Here is a 22,059-nt window from a genome sequence, read left to right on the forward strand (position 1 = left end):
ACGCTTCCAAGAAATGCATGTAAATGGAAATCTGACTGCACTTTATGCTAAACAAACATGCTTTCTGTGCCTGTTCCTGTGCCTGTCTACGAGGCCCCTGCAGCACGTGTGTAAACTTTTTTCTCCAGTTGAAATGCTTTTAGGTAGTGGCCCTTGCATTAGCTTAGATTCAACAACCGTGAAATACCCAAGCCTAATATTACTGAAACTCTCTCAAGAGATTTTCCGTTTTTCTAGGTATGCTTAGAGGATTAGTCATTGATTTTATGCTTGGGGACGTCACACAAGCTACACGATTAATGTTGTCAGGTTACATTAGGTCGCAATAATTCTATTTAATAGCAGCTTAAACAAAATCTCCACAAAAGCAAACTAGAGACTAGAAGATATCATGTAGAACGTGCATTTCCATTCTGGGTTTGTGGAACTATAGCTTGCAGTACTTCCAACTACAAAGAAAGTAGTGCAAGTGTTCATTAGTTGCTACAGGGCTCTTTACCTTTTAAATTTCATGCCCCCTCTCCCAGAATAAAGAAAGAGGAAAATTGTGTGAGGAACTATTTCCAGCAACGCTATGGCAGGTTTAAAGTCAATAAACAGACAGGGTTAAAAGCCAAAAAACCTTTTTAAAGAAAAAACAATTTCATGATAAAAAACTTAAGCACCGGAGAAGAGGAGAAGAACGAAATAAACAAATACAAGCAGAGGCAGCATAAAAGAGCAAAAAATCAACAAAGCAAATGCAATTCTACGAGGCAGTTAGTCACGAAAGCTTCCACGAAGGAGCAGACACTTCAGGAGAAATTTTAAAAAATTAGAAATTATGTACCCTATTTACATTATGTACACAGAAAATCAGACATATTTCAGTGGTTTTAGACAAGATGGAGCTGAAGTAGCCAAATCAGTTCTTGCCTTGGAGAAGCAGATTGCAGTGATTAAGAGAGAAAAACAGTCACAGGTGTTGTAAGGGTGCTACCAGCATACAGCATCCTTCGTTTGCCCATTTTGTCATTTTGCCTGCTTCTTTTATGCCTATCTTTTTTTCGCCCATGGTGCTGTCTTTGTACTGGCCATTTCCTCACCATGTTTTTTTTTCTCCCGAATTTTTTATCCTTTATTTTATGCCAGTCCTTTCCTTTCAAGCTTACTGTTCCCATTTCCACTTGTAGCACAGCCAGCTGGACAGTTCTTCTTCTTCTTTCCTTGATTAACCTCCCTAGCTTTCTTCTACAGTTTGTTCCTTTCGTTGAAGTCGCACATTAGGTCATCTTAGCCTTGCTCTTACCATCACAAACTTCCCTAGAGGTCTGGTGGTATTACTGGTGGTGAAATAAAATTTGTTGGATAAGAATTGCTTGTACATATAACCCTCTTGCTTTTTCTGTGTTTATTTTTGCTTCTGATACACGGACTGATGGCATTGCGATGGCCCATTATTTTTGATGAAAATAAGAATGCTGATGACCACAATCTGAATGAGCATTAGCCAGAACTTTCATAATCAGCTACAGCATTACTGGAACCCAGCTTCGGTAATGCAACTTCATCATCCTTGTTGCTGTGAGCACGCTGAAATGGAAGCGTGGAAATTTTACAAGGTCTGGTGTGGCCCCTTTGTGGCCACCGGTTTGATGTTGGCATAAATGAGAAGGCTGTACTACACATATCGAATTCCTTCGTTCTATCGCGTATCGCATTCGCATATCGCATTCCTTCCTTTTATCTAGTGTATACAGCTGAAGAACGTCTCCAGATGGCCCTGGCTCAACCGATACGTGCAGATGTAACTGTCGCAAATAATAAAATTGAGAGTTCAATTTATTGTCGGCTTTCTTAATGACTGCCATATGCAATGCACATTAAGTGCCTGTATACTCTATATTAGCGATTGATAGTCTCATGCTAGGCAGTCTGATTAACCTGCAATAGTTATGTTTGGCAGCTGTTTCAAAATTAACCACTATGATTGAACTAATGAGCGGCAATAACAATTTATAGGTGCACTCAAATTAATTTACTTTTCAAGGGAGACGTATATCCTTCGTCGACTTCGCCTTGCACAAAATACATGACGGTCCCATCGCGACCCAAGAAAGCGCATATGTGTGTTACCTCAACATGCTTCCTAGGCGGTCTCTGTTGACAGACAGATTTCCGGCCGAACCCGCAGGCATTTCAGGCAAAACCGCCTGCAGGCGGGGTGGTCCTGATGATTGGGCGTGAACAGAAGTGGCCGCTTCCGTTCATTGGCGAAGGCACCCAGGGAATGACAGAATAATTTTTCTTGACCCCCCACCACACGGGTGCCCATCTCACATGAACGAAGTTTACTCCTCCCCCACCTCCTCTGTGCAGGTATATACATGGGCCATATGAGAGCAGAGGTGCAAGTATACGTAATTAAACAACGTCGCTGATCCGCCGAATTTAAGAAATGTGTCATGCAAAGCATCAAATATATTCTCGAAAATTTCAGATTGCGTGTTTCAGCGATCGAAAGAGCATGCACCAATCGCACACACCCATACAGGAGATTTCTGCACCTACATTCGGGATTACCTTTCGGCTTCGCCTTGTCCTCCTCTAGAAAACCACCTTATCGTGCAAATAAAGTTACCATTATTATTAGTAGTTGGCGGTTGTTTTATCTCTGACTCAAGTAAAAAACCGTTCAGTGAAAGTATAACAGCACCCGTAAACAAGAGCCTAGTTATACGCTAGGCATGGTTAAATGATTCGTACATTTGTTTGTTTTTAATTTACGAATCACATACGATTAAAAGGAGCCGATCTGCCCAGACATGTTTCGCGTAACATGATATGACCGGCTGACGGCAAGTTCAAATCGGCAGCGCAGCCACTACGGACATGTAGAGAAAGTGTCCTTGAAGATAGGCGGCGGCGGCTTTATTCCGTATCGTCGGCAGTCTTCGCAAGCGTGTCTTCGCAAGCAACGAAGTGACACAGCAGACACTAAGGCGTGTTAGAGTGAACCTTTGTAAATTAGCCCCACACGACTGACGCTCCTCACAATATACCGAAAATGAATTTGGCGCCTCAGCCCGACGTCTTCTTTTTGCTTATAATTTCATTTATTTTTGTTCGTCAAGCATGAATACTTCAAGAAAACTAATAAAAAGCATACAAACTCGTAAAGAAACTCAGTTATTGCCATAAAAGTTGCCTAATTTTAGCGCAGGGCCCTAAATTTGTGCCTCATTTTAAAGAAAAATTGTTAGCAATATCTTAAACTACTGATCTGGCAACTACAGCGTGGCATCATGGCGGCATTCGTGTTTAGACACATTTTTGAGCCAGCTTTACCCGCCTGGGGACTCGCGCCACTGTCGTCTGCTACACTCCGCTTGTGAGGGGCAGCGGGGCAGCAGTGCCCAGAGCTCTTCGATCAAGTAACTCTGGCAGTGCCTGTGCCGGAAATCACCAGTTTTAATGCTTCAGTGTATTAAAAATGTCTGTACATTATAAAATGACGTAGAATAGGGCTAGTTGGGGATGTCTCGCATTGAACAGCAAGAAATAAAACGGCTGTATTCTATTTCTTTCGGTGTTGTTGACTAGTATCATATGAATGTTTTTTCTGTGCCCAATGCATTATTTTTTCTGCACCGTCACGAACGTCTTATTAGGAGGTTTGGGGACGTTTGGGAGGCTCACAAGGTTCGTGTAGATATTTTCTTCAGGCTGTATGGCATACATTCCTTCTTCACAAATTGACTTTCGTTATGGGTGCGTGCATAGCAAGAAGGTGCATATCCGCAGAGTGCGTTGTTTATTCACATGCAAACACAAGGTTTGTGCTACAGCACCGTGAAACGGCGAGGAGAACGTTGTCAAGAGTAGTCGAAGGCGGCTTTTGTGCCCCGAATTTCTATCGTAATAACGAGCTGACTCTCAACCCAAACATTTATGAAGTGAGTATACGGTGTTGAAGGCGTGATTTACTCGCTAATGAACGCAATAACTAATATACGTGCCGGTTTCCGGTATAAGAAGAATCGAGAGCAATGAAAATGTCCAAAAAGCTCCTTGTTGTTTTCCAACCCCTGCAGGCGTAGAGAACAAATCATGGTCTACTCGGGAGGGCTTTTTTAAAGGAAATTAATCTTGCTCTCTTTAGTGCAGTTTTACTATAACTAGGGTCCCTAAATGCATCTGGGAGACTCTGCTACGACGCATATCTGAATATGGGGAAAATATGGCTGTGGGAAATTAATCACGGTACCGTAAATATCGCTCCAGGTCTGGACAAACATAGTGTTACTGTATTTTCGGTGACTCTTAGTGCGTACGTGCGTGCGCTTGTGTGTGCGGTGCTTCCCCCCCCCCCCCCCGCGCGATCGCGTGCGCGTGCGCGTGTGCGTGTGCGTGCGCGTGTGTGCGTGTGCGCGTGCGTGCGTGTGTGCGTGCGTGTGTGTGTGTGTGTGTGTGTGTGTGTGTGTGTGTGTGTGTGTGTGTGTGTGTGTGTGTGTGTGTGTGTGTGTGTGTGTGTGTGTGTGTCAAGACAAAATACTTGAACTGTTTTAGCTGGTCTCTGCTGGTCCCAGCTGGGCTGCTGGTGGTCCCAGGGGCCACTGTTGGTCCCAACTAAGCGGCAGTTGGGGACAGCAAGGCTTCAGCTATTGGGACCAGCTGGGCTGCAGTTGGGACCATCAGGGAGGCTGTTGGAATCAACAGTTGCTCCCTGGAATTCTTGGTACTGGGGGCGTACAAACGAAGTGCGCACGCGCTTTGCCGGCACGAGCGTTGTCGGGGACGATGGCGGTCGCTATCGGCGACTCCCCTGACCCCGTGCGTATGTGTGTAGCGCGGGGAAAGGGGGGCTGTTCGGCGCGACCACGAAGACGGACTGACGTTGCCGCCGCTCGAGTGAGATGTATTAAATATCTTTTTGTTCCTTGCCCTTTCGGGTGTCGTTTTGTGCACTGCAAGGCACGAATTCCCACAGTACCCAGATGGTTTCTGCCATATGGACCTGCTAGAACCAGCAAATCATTAGCAGAAACTACAGCTCAATTTGCTGCACATAACACGAATAAATTTAAGCATACTCCCGAAACAACATGATACAATTAGATCACTGCAGTGTATCCACTTCCTTTCTTTAGTGATGTCTTTTTTAGCTATTTCTAGGCATAATATACTCGCCGAATATTCCGTTATAACATAAACGGACCCCTTTGTCGCCCATATATTTCACCAACACTGCAAAAATCGGCCGTGCCCTAACCCACACTTCTGCCCTTCATAAAGCCGCCAAATCGGAGTGGACCCAAACGCTGAACATGAATTGCAGCTTCAGGCTATAAACCTAATACAGTCTAGTTCACGTATAGCAATATCCAAGTGCCAAGGAAATCCCATCGTTATAACCGATATATAATTGTTCTAAGCGGGTTGCGAAATAAAAGATAGAACAGAGCTCAAAACATTTTATTCGCATGCCAGCAAGGTCGTACTACTACTAATTTGCGAAAAAGAAGCGGCAGTCGGTCACCTTTGTTTGCTGCGTGTGGAGCTAGCGTAAATCATTTCCAAGAGCTCAGGTAAATGTCCTTGGCGGAAACAGTCCCCGAGGGACTGTGTCACGCATTGGGCCTCGTACGAAGACACTACCTGATTAGGCTGCGCAACCGCGTCGTTAGAGTCATCACTATTGCACGTTTGGTGCAGTATATAACTGGATTCAATCGTTATATCCGATACGATGGCACGGGATCATTGTAATAAGCGGTTTATTTTACCATAGAAAGAACACAAAAGTTGACGGCGCCATAGCTGTTCATCGTTATATCCGATATATTGTTATAAACGGCATCGTTATAAGTGGACTGGAGTGTAATGCATTTTTGTCGCTGGTTACATTACTGTTTTTTGTTGACGTACAGGCAACTTTTTTAGCCGGCCGCGAAGCTAACTGAAGCCGTGCCAAGCTAGTTGTTTCCTAGCCAACATTGCGACGATTTTTTTTATTACGCAAGTACGCCCTTTGGCATAAACTAAATGTAGTCCAGCAGCCCCGTCTCCACATTGAAGTCCAGGAGGGGCCGGTGTGGGGGACCGTGCGTCCAGCGGCGAAGGTCCGGTTGTCGTCCTGGGTGGTACCTAAGGGCCCTCATGTGACGAACTCGTGCTGCCTGGAGGCCCGAGCATGTTCCCAGGAGGTGGTCCAGGGTCGCTTCAGTGGCAGGGGCTTTACAGAAGGGGCATGTTTCTGGGGGAACTTGCGTCCTCCATGAGGCCTTTATCGCCGGGGTCAAAGCTGCGCCCACGCGGATTCTCCGAAGCGCCACCTCCTCGTGGCGCGTTAAACCGCCAGGTAGGTCCGACCCACGCAGAGGAAGAACACACATGGAGCGCCGGAGAGACTCCTTGTGGATGATGAGGGTGCCACTCTGCGACAACTGGAGCAGGGGTAGCGGCCTAGTCACCCTCTGGGGATGGCAGGCCGCGTCAGCGTCAGTGTGGGCAGGTGTCGAACGTCTATTCCACAGAACTCGCACGGGGCACGGAAATGAGTTCACAATGCGATGCACATCGCAGGTCAAGTCGAGCGACTTGGCGACGCGTCGGAGTTCCCGGACTGCCTGTGTGGAGTCTGTGTACCGGTGAAGGCACGACGGCGGGTTTATGTGTAGGCGAGGCTTTTATGAGGATAACCCATCCCGGATGGCCAGAAGTTCTGCCAAGATTGAAGGAAGGCCAGAAGTTCTGCCAAGATTGAAGGAAGAGTTTGACAAAGTGTACGGTTGGGCGAGTTGGTAGTTCATTGTAAAAGATGCTACAGCACGTCCCGTCGTCTTTCTGTGTCCGTGTTTTATTTCGCGCTGTAGCATCTTTTACAATGAAGGAAGAGGTGTATCGGTGAGGTATGAGCAGGTCTGCTGCACTTCTGGATGAATGGGGCACACAAGGCTGGTGTGTAGGAGATTTTGGGCCATTCCTGCGTCGACGTACATACACTTGTATTACATCGGCTGTGTCATCCGACTCCGAGGGAAAAGGGTTGGGGTGCAGTGACTGATTATGAAAACGGCGTATCTGGGTCAGTGGCCGGTTGTCTGTGCATTGGCTTCGGCTCCAAAGGGGAAGGTCAGGCGATTTTTGTAATATAACAGGTGACTTGTAATCAAAGTAGTGAGCCAATGCCGCAGCAACGGGAACTGTTTGAATTTTTGGCGCCGTGCCCTCCTCCGCTGTTCAACAAGCTCGTCAAGGGTGTTCAGCTGGCATGCCTCCGTTTGTAGCGTCGGAACAGGTGTCAGGCGAGGCTGGCCTGTGATAACTCGCTAGCCTCTCGGTTTACACTTTCCAGTAGGTCCCAGTCCCTTCGTGTGAGATGCTGAAACTGAGCTTGGTTTATCAGCCGGGGTTGCAAGACAGATCGAACAAGTATGTGTGCCATGCGACTACAGGCACCGCCGGTCTTTCGGGAGATACGTCGGTACAAAGTGCAGCTATGTGGCGGTACGTGTAATCGTGTGTTTGCGCTGGACGAATGCGGTGCAAACTAAACGTCGTGTAGCGCAATTCGACATCCAAACAGTCGGCATCATCATGTCATCAAGAGTTGTCGAATACGTTCTTTTGTCCGCCGAACTTTCGTGAACGTGAACTCAGCCGCATATCGCGGTGTGGTATGTAGAACTTGCCGCGTCGCACGTCTTTGTTAGAGCTCCTGTGTCTTGTGCACGGAGCAAGATAAATTGCTCCGTGGTCTTGTGTACCAAATGCCTGATGACGACGAAAAGACGCAACCTGCATCGCTTGCTGTGCAAAGGTGAATGCCGTTCTGACGTAACTGAATTCATAATGGGAATGCTATTCAATGGGGGTTGTATAAGAATTTGTCCTGAGGAGTTCAAGACGCCAGTGAATTAAGTCGCTGTAAAAACGACAAGGGAAGTGTGCATGGCAGTTGCAACATTTGCTGGTAAATAAAATGCATCCGAGGGCATCATGTGTAATGTTTATGTCATGCTGTTCTAGCTGGAGGCACATACCACTGTCCATATAAATTTTACATACCCATTCTAATTCTAGCTGGGAGCAGTATTACATTCCCAATGAGACCAGCAAGCCTGTGGGTTCCAACGGGGACCAACAGCCGGGACCAGTGGCCTGGTCCCAGCTGGGAATTTGGCCATAAACCACTTCAACTGGGGCCAGCAGAAACCAGCACAATATTTTCTGTGTGTGTGTGTGTGTGTGTGTGTGTGAGAGAGAGAGAGAGAGAGAGAGAGAGAGAGAGAGAGAGAGAGAGAGAGATAGAAAGATAGAGAGAGAGAGAGAGAGAGAGAGAAAGATAGAGATAGATAGATAGATAGAGAGAGAGAGAGAGAGAGAGAGAGAGAGAGAGAGAGAGAGAGAGAGAGAGAGAGAGAGAGAGAGAGAGATGGCGGAAACATGTTACGGCGGCGCACCTGCAGAAATTATGGAAACCGACTACAGCACATAGCTCCTCTATATACTAACTTTTTACACTCTGTACTGGCTTTCTATAAGGGCCGAAAAGTACGTAGTAACGAAAAATGAGTGTCATTCCTTAGTCTCAATGATTTGGTTCACACGAGGTTGAAACCACGATGGCTTTGTAAATGAAGTGGTTATGACGCCTTGCCCTGTATACGAGCACAGCCACCGAGCTTGAAGCGATCACGTTATTGGTATCGTGCTTAATTGCTAACGTTTCGCCCAAATAAACATCCGTACTGGTTATTTGGAACTCAACTTACATTTTTTGCGCCTAGTAGTGCATGCCGGTACGCTCCAATGTTATGACCGCGTAAAGGGATGAAATTACAAAACTGTTTTACCATCTTGTACGCTTACCGGGAACCGTAATGCCTTCTGCCCAAGCCGACAACCCCGAAGCCCTGGAATTTGTTTTCGTCTTGCGTTTTCGCTGTTGCCGGTTATTAGCAGCTAGCTGTTCCCTTTGTTCGAAATATTGCTCAATACAGAAGCTGACGCCTAGCTCGGACTCTTCGCGCTCGTCACAGGGCCGGCTTCGCAAAGAGTGGAGTGACGCCGGCAATGTTTCTTCCAGAGCGGTATCAAAAACTGTATATAAATTACGCCTTGAGGTATGCGATTTTGAGTCTTTTATTGTGGTAAAAAGGTACGCACACGGGAAATCTGGTGGGGACAAGCATCGAAAGTCAACCGAGCGCAAAGAAACTGCAGGGAGAGCGAGCGCGAGTGAAGGAGACGACAAATGCGGGTTGACGTCACGGTGATGATGATGATGATGATGATGTGGCTATTCCCTTTGTATCGGGTGGCTATGCGGGTGGCCACAAGTTTTGCACCCAATAGTCGTCGCTTCAAACTGTAACTACAGGAATGATAATATTAGAAAGAAGGTTAGGCATGACATAGATGCGCTTCGCAGCGCCGCCCGTGGTCGCGCTCACCGCCAATATGCGCAGATACAGGGTGTTACATTTATAAATGCCCGTATTTAAAAAAAAAAAGGAATTTCTGAGTGGACCGTTCCCTCGTTCGCTCTTGAAGTGAGGTCGCATTTTGTGGTCTATTTCCCATAACAAGAACGTCACGTACATGTCACGTAGTTCACTTCGTGGCTCTAGTGTGATGCCATCTCTGGTATCTAGAACAAAGCACGCAATGTGCGCGAACCAACGCCATCGTGAAAAGGCTCGTCGAGATGATTTTGCGCGAACCTGCGTGACTGGCATAGCGCGATTATTAACAGCAGAGTTAGCCACCACAGAATAACTGTTTAAGCTTTTAGTAGGAAAATACCAAGAAAAAGACCAAGCGCACGTGAGCGTGCGACTCGTGAGGAGCGCTCGGCGTCGGCCAGCTCGACTTTCGTGAACACTATGCCCAGCGTTCGTGGACGCATCACCTCTCGCGTGCTCTTCTATTCGCCAGTTCACATGCGTTCTCGCCTAAAGTGGGCGCACAGATGCCGAGTTCGCGCTACAGACGCCGAGTTCGCGAAGCCGGGTGGCGCGGCTAGGGTACCGCGGCATGATAGCGCGTGCTAACGCGGTTCGCTTTCGGAGAGAGAGAGAGAGAGAGAGAGAGAGAGAGAGAGAGAGAGAGAGAGAGAGAGAGAGAGAGAGAGAGAGAGAGAGAGAGAGAGAGAGAGAGAGAGAGAGATCACTTTATTGAGCCTTAACCGGGTTCACAGGAGCGGTGTGGCCGTCGGTTTGAGGCCGACGGCGACGTTGTCAGCGCGGGTGACCAGAAGTATCTAAAACTCTGGGTCCGAGCTGCCCAGTGCTCCCTCCCACTGCTCGTCACTAACTATGGAGGGAAAGGGATCTTGAGGGCAGGCCCACATAGAGTGGACCAGTGTGGCTAGGTCCCCACAGAGTGGACAGTTTGGCGAGGGGAATTGCGAGGGGTGAATGCGATGCAGTAGTGCTCGGCATACCAAAGAGTTTGTCTGCAGGAGTCGCCATAAGCGCTCCTGATGGTTGGTTAGCTCAGGGTGGGCAGGGGGGTACCGACGGCGAAAGAGGCGGTAATGCGTGGTTATATCGTGGTACGTGATTAACTGATCCCTGGCTGACCTGGCGCCGTGGTAGGGGACGAGGCTGATACCGGCACGGATAGTCACTTTTCATGCTGCATTGTGCGCTGCCTCATTGCCCCCCAAACCAGTGTGCGCCGGGGTCCAGCCGATGTCTACCAGGGAGGACGGGGGATTTCGAAGGAGAATTTTGGACGCCACGGACGATATGTACCCGCGGGCGAGGTTTTGGATGGCCGTTTTTGAATCGGTTATTATAATTGTAGGTGTCGGCCGGGTTGTTAGTGCGAGCGCTATTGCCGCCTCCTCTGCCGCTGCAAGGGTGCTTGTGCGTGCGGTTAGAGAGTTAACAGAGGGGGTCATTCGGGCTATTAATTACGGCGAGGGCAAAGGCGTCGTGATGGCGGTATTCTGCCGCATCAACATACACAATGTCAGGTTTGGTGGGAAATGTTTTGGCCAGCGCCTGTGCCCGTTGCTCCCTTCTACCTCTGTGGTAGGTGGGGTGCATGTTCCTCGGAAGAGGGCGGACGCGGAGGCAGTCGCGGATAGGCCGGGGGATAGGAATAGCCGGTTCGGAACAGACTGGGGCCCTGATACCAAGTCAGACCAGTATATGCTGTCCAGTGGAAGTAGTTGAGAGGCGACGGATCTGATTGATATGGTGTGCCTCGACCAGCTCCTGGGCAGTTTTATGAACCCCGAGGCCCTCAAGTCTGGCAGTGGATGAACTCTGATGAATTTGTAGTGCAGCTTTATATGCCTTCCTGATGAGACAATTAATTTTGTTAATTTCGGCGTTGAAACACGAAGGTAGGGGAGAGAATGTGTTATACGACTAATGATAAAGGCTTGGACAAGCCTGATTCTCTGTCTTCTTGAGACCATGGTGGCGTCCGGTAATTCGTCGGATGAGTCCGATTGTCTGATTAACGTGTGAGCTTAATTGCGAGATAAATTTTGTGTTGCTGCGATTATGCTGCATGATAATATCGAGGACTTTGAGGCTGCGCACCTCTGGGATCAAATGTTCATTCAGGTAAATTTTGATGTCGCGAGAATTTTGAGAGGTCGGTTTGGCTGGTAGGAGGAGAAGCTCCGATTTTGCGGGAGAGCACTCCAGGCCCGCAGACTGTGCTTCCTCATTCACGACTTGTGCGTCTTGCTGCAATGTGTTTTTAATGAATGCGTCGCTACCACCAGTGACCCATAACGTTATATCATCCGCATATAGGCTAAAATAAAGTTGCGGAATATTTTCAAGCTTTTTCGGAATGTTGAGGAGAGCCAAATTAAATAATAGAGGAGAAAGAACGGCGCCTTGTGGAGTCCCTACGGAAGAGAGAGTCAGCACGTCAGATTTAATGTCCCCTATTTGAACGAACGCTGTACGCGCGATGTGGAAACCTGCGGACTAAACGATCCGGGGCTGTCAGTCATGGAGAACTTTCAGAGGCAAGTTCGGAAGTCCACGTGAGGTGTAACAGCCGGGTCTCCGACGAAGGGAGAGGGGCCACTAGGTCTGCTGTTTTTTTTTTTTTTTTGCCTTGGCCGACCACGTTGTCGTAGTTGCAGCCACCGTGCTTCGCTTGAACGTGCCAGACAACGTTTTTAGGTTAATGTGAGATGACGTCATTGGCGTCACCCGACACCAAAACTTTGGTGTCAGATGCGAGGCCATCTGAACTTGTTTCATCTTCAGAAAAACGTCTTGAGAGGGCGACAAAAGTGTCTTTATTGGCACCCACTGTGCAAACAATTTTAAGGTTAGTTTGCACGGGACGTGCGAATAATTTTTATTTCGAAATATATACGCAACCAACAAACGCCGGCTAATGCAGCTACCCTGCTCGGCAGCGCGCGTGACCCAGCCACTGTTGCCGTGGCCTACATACTTCGAGACTATGCATGCTCGTCGATTTCGCGTCGCAGGGTACGGAGCCGGTGTGTCGCCGTTGCCGAAACAAAACAATGTGTGTGGCGCAGGACCGTAGCCAGAGGGGGGTGTTCGAACCCCCTCCGAAATTTTAACAGCCAATGCGCGAACCAGACTTAGTGTTCCTTTCGGCAAATCTGCTCCCTTCCGATAGCCCATAACCCCCTCCGAAAAAAATTCCTGGCTACGGCCCTGGTCTGGCACGTGGACGGTCACGCCACTCGGGCGAAGACGAAGCAGAAGAAGCCGCGAAGTCCGTGCACGCGAGAACGTACTTTTCATGTTTTCTTTCCTTTATTTTTTTTATTTTATTTTATGTTGTTTTCAACACTTCCTGATGCTACGTCTCATGTTTGAGCAGTTTTTTTTTCTGTATATATTTCCCTAATATTTTATTTACCTCCTTAAATGTCTTTCTTTAATTACTTTGTAATTTCTCTCTGTGAGCGCCCCTTTCCTGGCCAATCCCCCTGAGTGGGTATGAGCCATCTCTTTTGGCACCACCACCACCACCACCCCGAGACTCGAACGAAGCCGACGATATACCTTCGTACGCCGGATCCTCATTTCTGCCGCAATGGGTGACGCTCTGGGTAAGACGCCAGCGGTCCTTCCTCCGTTTTACGGGCGTGCATACGGGCGCATAAACTAAGCCTTGAAGGGGCTGCGATCAGAACGTTAGGTCAGGTAACTACGATGGACGTGGTCATAGGGAGGAATGCTCCGAACGCCCTCCGAAATTTTTTCCAAACAACGCGTGAGCCAGACTTAGTGCTCCTTTCGGCAAATCTCCTCCCTCCCCATAACCCATCACCTCATTTGAAAAAAAAATTTCAGTCTGCGGCCCTGGTCCCTACTGTACTGCCTACAGCCTTGCCTGGCGCAGGTGCGGAAGCCAGGCCCCCGAAAATGTGATACAACGCCCCTGATTCCCCGCTTTTTTATAGGGAGAGTACTTTCATTCCGTGAAAAAGCTTTAAGTACAGCGAACGCTCGTTAATTCGAACTCGGTTAACTCGAACTTTCGGTTAATTCGATCTTACGCATTGGTCCCGGCACAGCCCTGTATATTTCAACGGCGGGAAACTCTCGATAATTCGAACGCGTCGGTATCCAGAACGGTTAATTCGAACTGGGATCCACTGGTTTCCATCGCTGCTCGCAGAAGAATTCGGCCCAGAGTTACAATGGGTTACGAGTCAATATCGAACCAAATTTACAACAGATGCGAAGGGTATCGTGCGGAAATGCGAATGCATTGGGTGCATCGATGAGTGCGCTGGGGCAAGCAGTCACGGAGAGAGGCGCGCGCTCCACTGCATTTATATATATTTTTCCGAGCGCAGCGAGCGGAGAGAGGGTACGCGGAGAGGAGAGAGAGACCCGCGCAACACGCCCGCCCCGCGCGCGAGCTCTCTCCGCCGAACTCCGCGATGCGAGCGCCCTCACACGCCCGAGCGCGCTCCTCCTCTCCACTCACTCTCCGCTACTCAGCCCGAGCTCCGCGATGCGAGCGCCCTCACACGCCGAGTGCGCTCCTCCTCCCCCCTTGCCCTCCGCTACTCCCGCCCGAGCTACCACGTGCTCCGGTTGCTAGGCGCGCCACAGTTGCTAGGCGCACGCCGGCCAACGCACGACAACCCCCGAAAATGCATTCGCATTTAAAAGAATCCGCATAGCGCGGACGCGGCGCTGCTGCGACAGCTTATTTTGTTTCGCACTATAGGCGCCGCACCACCGGCCCAGTGCTCCGGTGCATGCCGTTGCAGGTTTTCTTCGTGCCACTGTCGCTGGGTGCGGGCCCCACCAACTTGTAGTAGCGCCTAGTTTGCGATAACGTGTCCAGATGTGGCTTCTTTGTGTTCTGCACGCCCAGTGCGTTGCGATGTCCATTCATTCTAGCGGCCTCCCGCTAATTCGAACTCCGCTTAATTCGAACAATTTTATGGTCCCCTAAGAGTTCGAATTAACCAGCTTTTACTGTACTTCCCTCCATTTATTATTTAGTGTATTATTGCAATGTCTGAATGTGAGGACCCTATTGGACTCTTAAGTTCATTTTGAAGGAAAGAATACAAAACCGCTATGCGCGGTGCGCTTCTGTTGCAAGCGTTCGAATGCACGTCAGACGTAACGCTTGCAATGGACACTTGTGTAGCCGGGATTTTTATCCCTGTTTGTGGAAAACTTCAGTTTAAGATGTCGGCTTATGATTTCAGTGGGCTTGCACGTCAGACGTAACGCTTGCAATGGACACTTGTGTAGCCGGGATTTTTATCCCCGTTTGTGGAAAACTTCAGTTTAAGATGTCGGCTTATGATTTCAGTGAGCTCGCCTTCGTCCGCCCTCGACGAAGCGTCCGGGGGCGAAGCTGGTGCATTCACCATCCATGCACTCCAAGCGCTGGAGGTCAGCTTATAGTGCTATACATACTCGTAGCAGTATATACATACGCCACGGCACACGAAAATCTCATCGGCGCGAGCGCCGACCGGGGGAAAGCGAACCCTACTGCGCAGGCGCGGCACGTGCTGAAATTGCGCATCCTTCCTTCGTTCGCCGTGCCAGAGTCCTTCAAACGGCATTGAAGGACTCTAGCCGTACTATCGTTGACGAGTCCACTGGCACGCACCCTTTTTCCCCACTCCAGCTGCTGTTGTGCCCGATTCCACCGTCGTTTCTGGTTGGCCGTGATGTCGTTTCTGCGGAGCTGTGGACCCCTACTGGCCACGGGAAATACCCTAACGAGCCTAGTAACGCGATCTCGTAAATAGGAAGTTTTAGCATTGCGGCTACCGGAGGCTCACGCTACTGCGGCGGGTTACCGGGACCCGACTGCGCAGGCGCGCGCACAGAGGGCGAGGAGGTTGTCCCTCAGCGGAACGAATGCGCGCGCAAGGCGAAGGCCGGCCCGCGGAACTAATCCACCCTACCGTAACGAATGGGCACCTTCCCAGTCTGGCCGCGCTACCCGCCACCGTAGCGTTAGCGGATGGCACCCGCTATGCTAAATCTATGGGCAGACCGAGTTTTCTTCTCCTCTGCGCTCGCTCAGTAGCGCCGGTCGCCTATTGGGTACCGTACCAGGACCGGTTCTCCGCGCTGCGATGGCTCTCTAATAACAGTGCACAAAGAGAGCATAATTAGGCACTAAGTGCGCGCCGGTACATCGAGTGTACGACAGGCTAAAATACCAAGAGCGCTTTTCTCTTTAAATCAATTCGAGCCCTACTGAAAAGTACAGTGAAGGACGAAGATACGGTCACTGACCAAGTCAAGGTGAAAACACAGACATTTCGAGACCTGTACGGGTTCCTTGATAACACGAAGCAGGCAAGAGCCGTAAGTGGCTTCTTATTCTAAAACGTGAAGTAACGAAAGTCACTTCTTATTCTAAAATGTGACGTAATGAAAGTCGCTTCTTTTTCTAAAATGTGACGTAATGAAAGGTTCATTGCGTCACATTTTAGACAAAGAAGCGACTTACGGCTCTTGCCTGCTTAGTGTGATCAAGGAACCCGTACAGGTCCCGAAACGTCGGTTTTTACCTTGACCTGTTCAGTGACCGCGTCTTCGTCCTCATCATGGTACCTGACCAGACAACCTTTCGTCGAACGCTTGACTGAAAAATACAATGCATGCATTTCTCGTTTCTCTGACAAGTGTCGTGCGTACACTTTTCACCTTGCGATACAGAAGGTACACTTGGTCGCTTCGCAGCCGAGACCCAGGAGACAGTGTCTCCGTTGGAAGACGTCCTCTCGAGGAACATCCTTCTGCTGGTGGTGCTGGCCACGCTCGCGAGCACCATCGTGGTCGTCTTCGCACCCGCCTTCACGAGAGGCCACTTCCCCGCCTGCAACGACCCCAGATGCATGAACCTCTCCGCCGACCTTCGACTCATGATGAGAGAGGACGTGAGACCTTGCGACGACTTCTTCGCCTTCGTCTGCGGAAACTACGAGGCCGCGTACGGCAGGGTGCCCAGCTATGCGGACGCCGTCGGCAAGCGCGTCAGGCGCTCTTTCCGCGAAATGATCCGACAGCTGGTCGTCGACTTCTCGGATAAGGTGGAAGACATTCCGCTCGTTGCGTACCGCAAGTGCATGGACGAGTTTCACCGCAAAGAGGACGACCTCGGACCGATTCGAGAGTTCGACAGACTACTGACCGCTACCCTTAACAACACTCCAGACGGGAGCTATCTATTTAAAAATGTCTATTTTTTGGTAGCCCTGTCTCTCAAATTCGGGACGCCTGTTTTTCTGAGGGCGGGTGTTGTTCGCAACACATTCACACAGCGGGAGAATGCGCTCCAACTGGAAGCTGAAAAAGCAAGAAAGCCTCTGCCCAGGGTGACGTTGCACAAAATCATTCTGCAGCGCTGGGGATTCCAGCACTGGCGAGATTATCTGCGTCACTCCGACGTCATTCTGGAAGTGATGACCGGAGCGGCAGGTGCCCTCGGTGAGGTCCACCTCAACGACAGCGCCCCGCAAGCCATTGTGGCTGACGACATCGATCGATTTCTGCCCACAATGAAGCCTCACGAATTCCTGGGAGTCATGCGCGCGGTGTCGTCCGAGTCCTTTGGCTATGGCAATATTGTATTTACGTTCAACGCCTTGGCGCTGAGAAAGCTGGCGGGTTTCCTCAAGAGCACGCACCCCGTACGGCTCGCGTACAGCGCACGCTTCCTCGCTTGCGAGGCTCTCCTGATGGCGTCAATGTTTTCGTTCGGAGAGATCTACGATATTCCCAAGCCAACGGTTGCGTTCCGCTACCGCTTGCTGCGATGCACCGACTTGTCCCTGGGGCTTCTGTCGCCACTCACGGAGTACCAGTTCATCCAGAAGTGGTTGGGTCAAAACAGCTCGGCGGTTTCGGAAAGGATGATCACGATCCTGTTAGAGCAGTTGCCTGAGGTGAAGCCCTACGCCCTGATGGAGGAGGCAAGCAGAGCGAACCTTTCCACCACGCTGGCGAGAACCACCATTTTCCGGGGACTATATCCCGGCTACAGCACCGCCAAAGACGTCCAGTCACGGTTCGCCAGACTCAAATTTCCAAAGGGCTCTTTCGTGACTTGGGCGAGGCACGCTCTGAAGACCAAGGCAGAGCTGCAGGTCGAGGCTCTGATGACGAAGGGAATTCCTCCCGTCCGGACAGACGGACTGGACCTTCGTCTTGGCGTCCTTTACGACGCCTCAGAGGACTCGCTGCGGGTGCTGCCGGCCCAGCTGCTTCCACCTTTTGGCGCGAGCCTCAGCCCATCCGCCTTCAGCTTCGGCCACCTCGGCACATCCGTGGCTGAAGCCCTCGCGCAGGCCACAGAGCCCCGGGGATTGTCCGGGCATCCGGCGAAGCTTTCCTTTTCGCAGGCTTACGGGGTCAAGTACATGGAGGCTGTCGACTGTGTCCGGCGTCAATACCTGGAGGGAGAGGAGGAGCTGGTAGACGTCGAAACGGCGGTCGGCCAACTCAGCAGCCTCATTGGCCTCCGGGTCGCGTACAAGTGAGCGCTGCCTTTCTCCTTAGTCGAATTTGGCCAAGTAGTGAGCGAGTGATGCACCATTTTTGGGTAGGTATAAATCTGACAAGCTTTAAGGTTGGGTACGGGTAGTGTGACCGGTGTTTGCAAACCTGGTGGGTTTATAAAAAATCCAGGGCCATCTCCACTAGGGTGAAACCTGGAGGGGGCGAATCATGCAGTGTATTCTTGGGGCCTTGGCGTTTTTGTCAATGTAGATGAAATCATAAAGGGGTAGAGGTATACAGCTTTGCTGCAAAAGTCTCTTGTCTTCGAAGCACGAAGCTCTCCAGCGCGAGGCGTAAACGAGTGTCCCGCTGTTTTAAGTGCGAATGCACTTCTTAAGCGAGCCTGAATCGTCCGCCGCCGTAGTCCGCATAGCAACAGCTGCGGGTGCGCGCGCTCTCGTCTTCCCTAGCAACGGGGGGAGATGGGCGCGCGCTGCCTGGCCGCTGACATGGCACATACCCACGTGGGGGATTGGCCAAGAATCGGGCGTGAGAAGGGCTAATGCACCCGCTTAAAGGAGTACTGACACGAAATTTCAAAGCTGAGATCCGCTCTAGCAATCAAGTACAACGACAACACAAATAGGTGTCTGTGAATAAATGCATCTTTCTTTCTTTGTAGTTGTGTGTGTGTGTGTGTGTGTGTGTGATCTCTCTTTCGCGAACATTACCGAACCGCGCAAATTCAACTCGTGCATTCGCACTTTCACATTCTTCCCCTCGGGGAAATGCGGGGAATTTTTTTTAGTACGCGTTACGCTCTAGCGCGAGGCGTAAATGAATTTCCCTGGTGTTTTAGTACCGTGACTACATGAGACGACGATTACGACGACGACGACAGTATACGCCAACATCCCCAGCCCCGAAGGGGTTTCCCCCATAAAATGACAGACGGTTTGGCGATGCTGACACCATTTAAGCATCACGTGGAGGCAGCAAACATTCCTTTCGTAGAGCGTCCTCAAGTACCCTTTTCTGCGGCTATGTGCGACTCTGCTGCGACCGACAACTTGGCACTGGGCTTGCCTCTCAGGTTGCGTATGTCGTGGTCTCTTGTCGCAAATAAGAAGGTGACTGTACCTGCCTGATGAATGTGCACCTCAAAGAAGAAGTTTACGGACCACGAAAGCAGCAATTTCGAGTTATTTCTCTGCCGCACCACAGCCCGGAGTACTATGTGCGTTATAGTTCTCATTAGTTCAGTACCATTTTTCTGGTCCTTAAACTTTTCAACGTGGCAGTCCATATTATATGTAGACTGTCGCCATGTTTCGGAGTCATGCGGGTGAACAGGTTATCCAAAACGAGTTCTGTGTATCGAAATTAATTGTATGCCGTGCAATTGGCTTTGTAAAATTTTGTTCTTTCCCTTGGGCCCGATTGATATGCAACCATTATGTCTGGGGACATATTTTCCCGGTACCGTAATATCCTGTACCATATTTCCCGGGATTATAACGTCCGAGTACTATACCGTACCATACCATGCCGTACCATTAGCCGGAAGGCAAACAATTTGAAAAATTCTGAGAAACAGTTTATTAGCCTGTGCGTGAGGAGATTTTAATGTGGGGTTGTGTGCACGTTCAACCTCGCCAATTCCTGCAGTTAAGAAATGTAATTTTAGATGCGACTGCATCTCATTCACTCGCCTTGTCCCTGCATCCGGCGTCGGAGTTGTCGGCGTCCGCCCCTCCCCCATTCTCCTCGCCGCGTGAGCTGCGGTCTCCGCCGCTCACCCCCTCTCCTCTCCAATAACGAACACTCTCTCGCGAGGGGCATTGGATTGGATTCGAATGGATTGGCTTGGATTGGCTTGGCTTGGATTGGATTTGGATTAAAGTAGAATGTGTTGGATTTTGTTGCGTCATAGCCGCGGCAGACGCACTGGCGCCGGCGCGTCCCCTCACCGTTATGCGCGCTCTAAAACGCGGTGCCTGCGCCGCTCCGCTCCATCGTTTTAGCGCCGTTCCTCCGCTGTCCAACGCTGCAACGTGAACCCCCTATGCGTCGCATCTACACAAGGGTTCCCGCGAGGGGAGGTGGGAGATTTATGTATTTGTTTTTCTAACATTTCGTGCTACAACGCAATTCGCAGAATAACAGAATGCCAAAATGCTGTGCCGTTGGCTGCGGCAACAACTCGTATTCTCGAAAGGCATTTTTTCTTTTATTCTACTCTCCGCTCATACCGCGGGCTGCACTTGACCAAGCTTCGCGCACGCAGGGCTTGGGAGGCGTGGAAGGAGCAGGGCACGAGCGCCGGTCCTCGGCGTTCCCTCCCACACGTGCACTCGGACGAGCAGGAGTTCTTCGTCGGCTTCTGCCTCCGGCACTGCGGAGTCGCGACCGTACACGACAACGCCAGCGGTTCGGCCGCAGCGGTCGTGTCGCGTCCCGCCCGCTGCAATATGCCACTGAAGCTCTCCCACGAGTTCGCCCGAGCCTTCAAGTGTGCGGCCAGCGATCCCATGACGGCGCGCGGACAACAGTGTGCCTGAGTCGAAACTTTTTCTGGGACAACAGTGCGCAGGAGTCGACGCTTTTTTCTGCGACATTTTCTATAATACGTTGCGCTCATCTTCTCTCGCTTCTTCGCATCTCCCTTCGCTCGCGAATTGCCACGCTGCTGCGTGAATTTCTTACCTAATTACTGGGGGTGATTCTAAAACCAATCGTCGCAATATAAACTGAACCACCGACTGTTTGTTCAATATTATCGTGTATCGTTGAGATAAAACGTGTACGCAGAAACGTCTTCTGAACCTCTCTCAGCTGATTGCGTCCAGCAAGCAACAAAGTAATGCATTTAGGGAAGCAAGTAGCGTTATTTGCATGCGATGAATCCCCAGACCGGAGCTCCCGGGATGGACGACTTCAGGGCTGCCACTGCGCGTGCAACCAGTCCTCGCTGTACTTCTGCACTGGAGTCGGCCATCCTCCTCTTCCGTGAAGTAGCGGAAACGCTGCATGACAGGCTCTCTTGCTGCCGTTGGCGGTCACTGTAATAAAAAAAACTGGTTGAGTCCTCTCTCATAGGAATCAGCAAAACACGAAAGTGAAATGTGCAGCGAAATCTACAGCTGAGCATGATTGCGTGTGTGTGTGCGCGCGTGTGTGTGTGGGTGTGTGTGTGTGTGTGTGTGTGTGTGTGTGGGTTCGTGTGCGCGTGCGCGTGCGTGATATGGCGGGAACATGTTCCGACGGCACACCTGCACAAAGTATGGAGAACGAATACAGCACATAGCTCCTTTACGTACTGACTTTTTCCGTGTACTGGCATTTTATAAGGACAGAAAAGTAGTAATGAAAAATGAGCGTGTCATTCCTTATTCTCTGTGATTTGGTTTACACCTACAAATATCACACGAGGTTGAAACCACAATTGCTTTTGGATGAAGTGGTTAAGGCGCCTTGCCCTGTATAAGAGCACAGCCTTCGAGCTTGAAGCGACCACGCTATTGGTATCGTGCTCAATTGCTAATGTTTTGCTCAATAAGCCTCCATACTGGTTAGAAGCCTAGGTATAAAACGAGAACCACCGTGGTGCCTCAGTGGCTAAGGCGATGTGCTGGTGAGCACCGGGACGTCGGTTCGATTCCCGGCCGCGGCGGCCGCTTTTCTGATGGAGGCGAAAAGCAAGAACGCCCGTGTGTACGAGATTTCGGCGCACGTTAAAGATTCCCAGGTGGTCAAAACTAATCCGGAGCCCTCTACTATGGCGCGCCTCATTGCCTGCAGTGCATCGGCGCGTTAAACCCTAAATCAATCCATGAGGTATAAAATACATTTCTTTCGCCCAATAGTGCATGCCGGTATGCTCCAATGCTATGACCTCGTAAAGTGATGAGGTTAAAAAACCGTTTTACCATCTCGTACACTTACCGGTAACCGTAATGCCTTTGCCCACGCCGACAACCCAAAAAGCCCTGGAATTTGTTTTCGTCTTGCGTTTTCGCTGTTGCCGGTTATTAGCAGCTAGCTGTTCCCTTTGTTCGAAAGATTGCTCGATACAGAAGCTGAAGCCTAGTTCGGACTCTATGCGCCGTCACAGGAC

At 50.2% G+C, this 22,059-nt stretch overlaps 1 protein-coding gene across 1 annotated transcript; it reads left to right on the forward strand.

Moving 5' to 3' along the window:
* Positions 1-13,041: 13,041 nt before the first annotated feature.
* On the forward strand, positions 13,042-20,503 carry LOC144161692 (neprilysin-1-like). The gene is made up of 3 exons (XM_077692315.1): positions 13,042-13,057; positions 16,161-17,979; positions 20,230-20,503. Exons 1-3 carry the CDS (start codon positions 13,042-13,044, stop codon positions 20,501-20,503), a joined length of 2,109 nt encoding a protein of 702 aa, XP_077548441.1.
* The last annotated feature ends 1,556 nt before the right edge of the window (positions 20,504-22,059 follow it).

Source organism: Haemaphysalis longicornis, unplaced genomic scaffold (assembly GCF_048455015.1).
Source record: "Haemaphysalis longicornis isolate Haplotype H1 unplaced genomic scaffold, Haemaphysalis longicornis Haplotype H1 scaffold_12, whole genome shotgun sequence".
NCBI lineage: Eukaryota > Metazoa > Arthropoda > Arachnida > Ixodida > Ixodidae > Haemaphysalis > Haemaphysalis longicornis.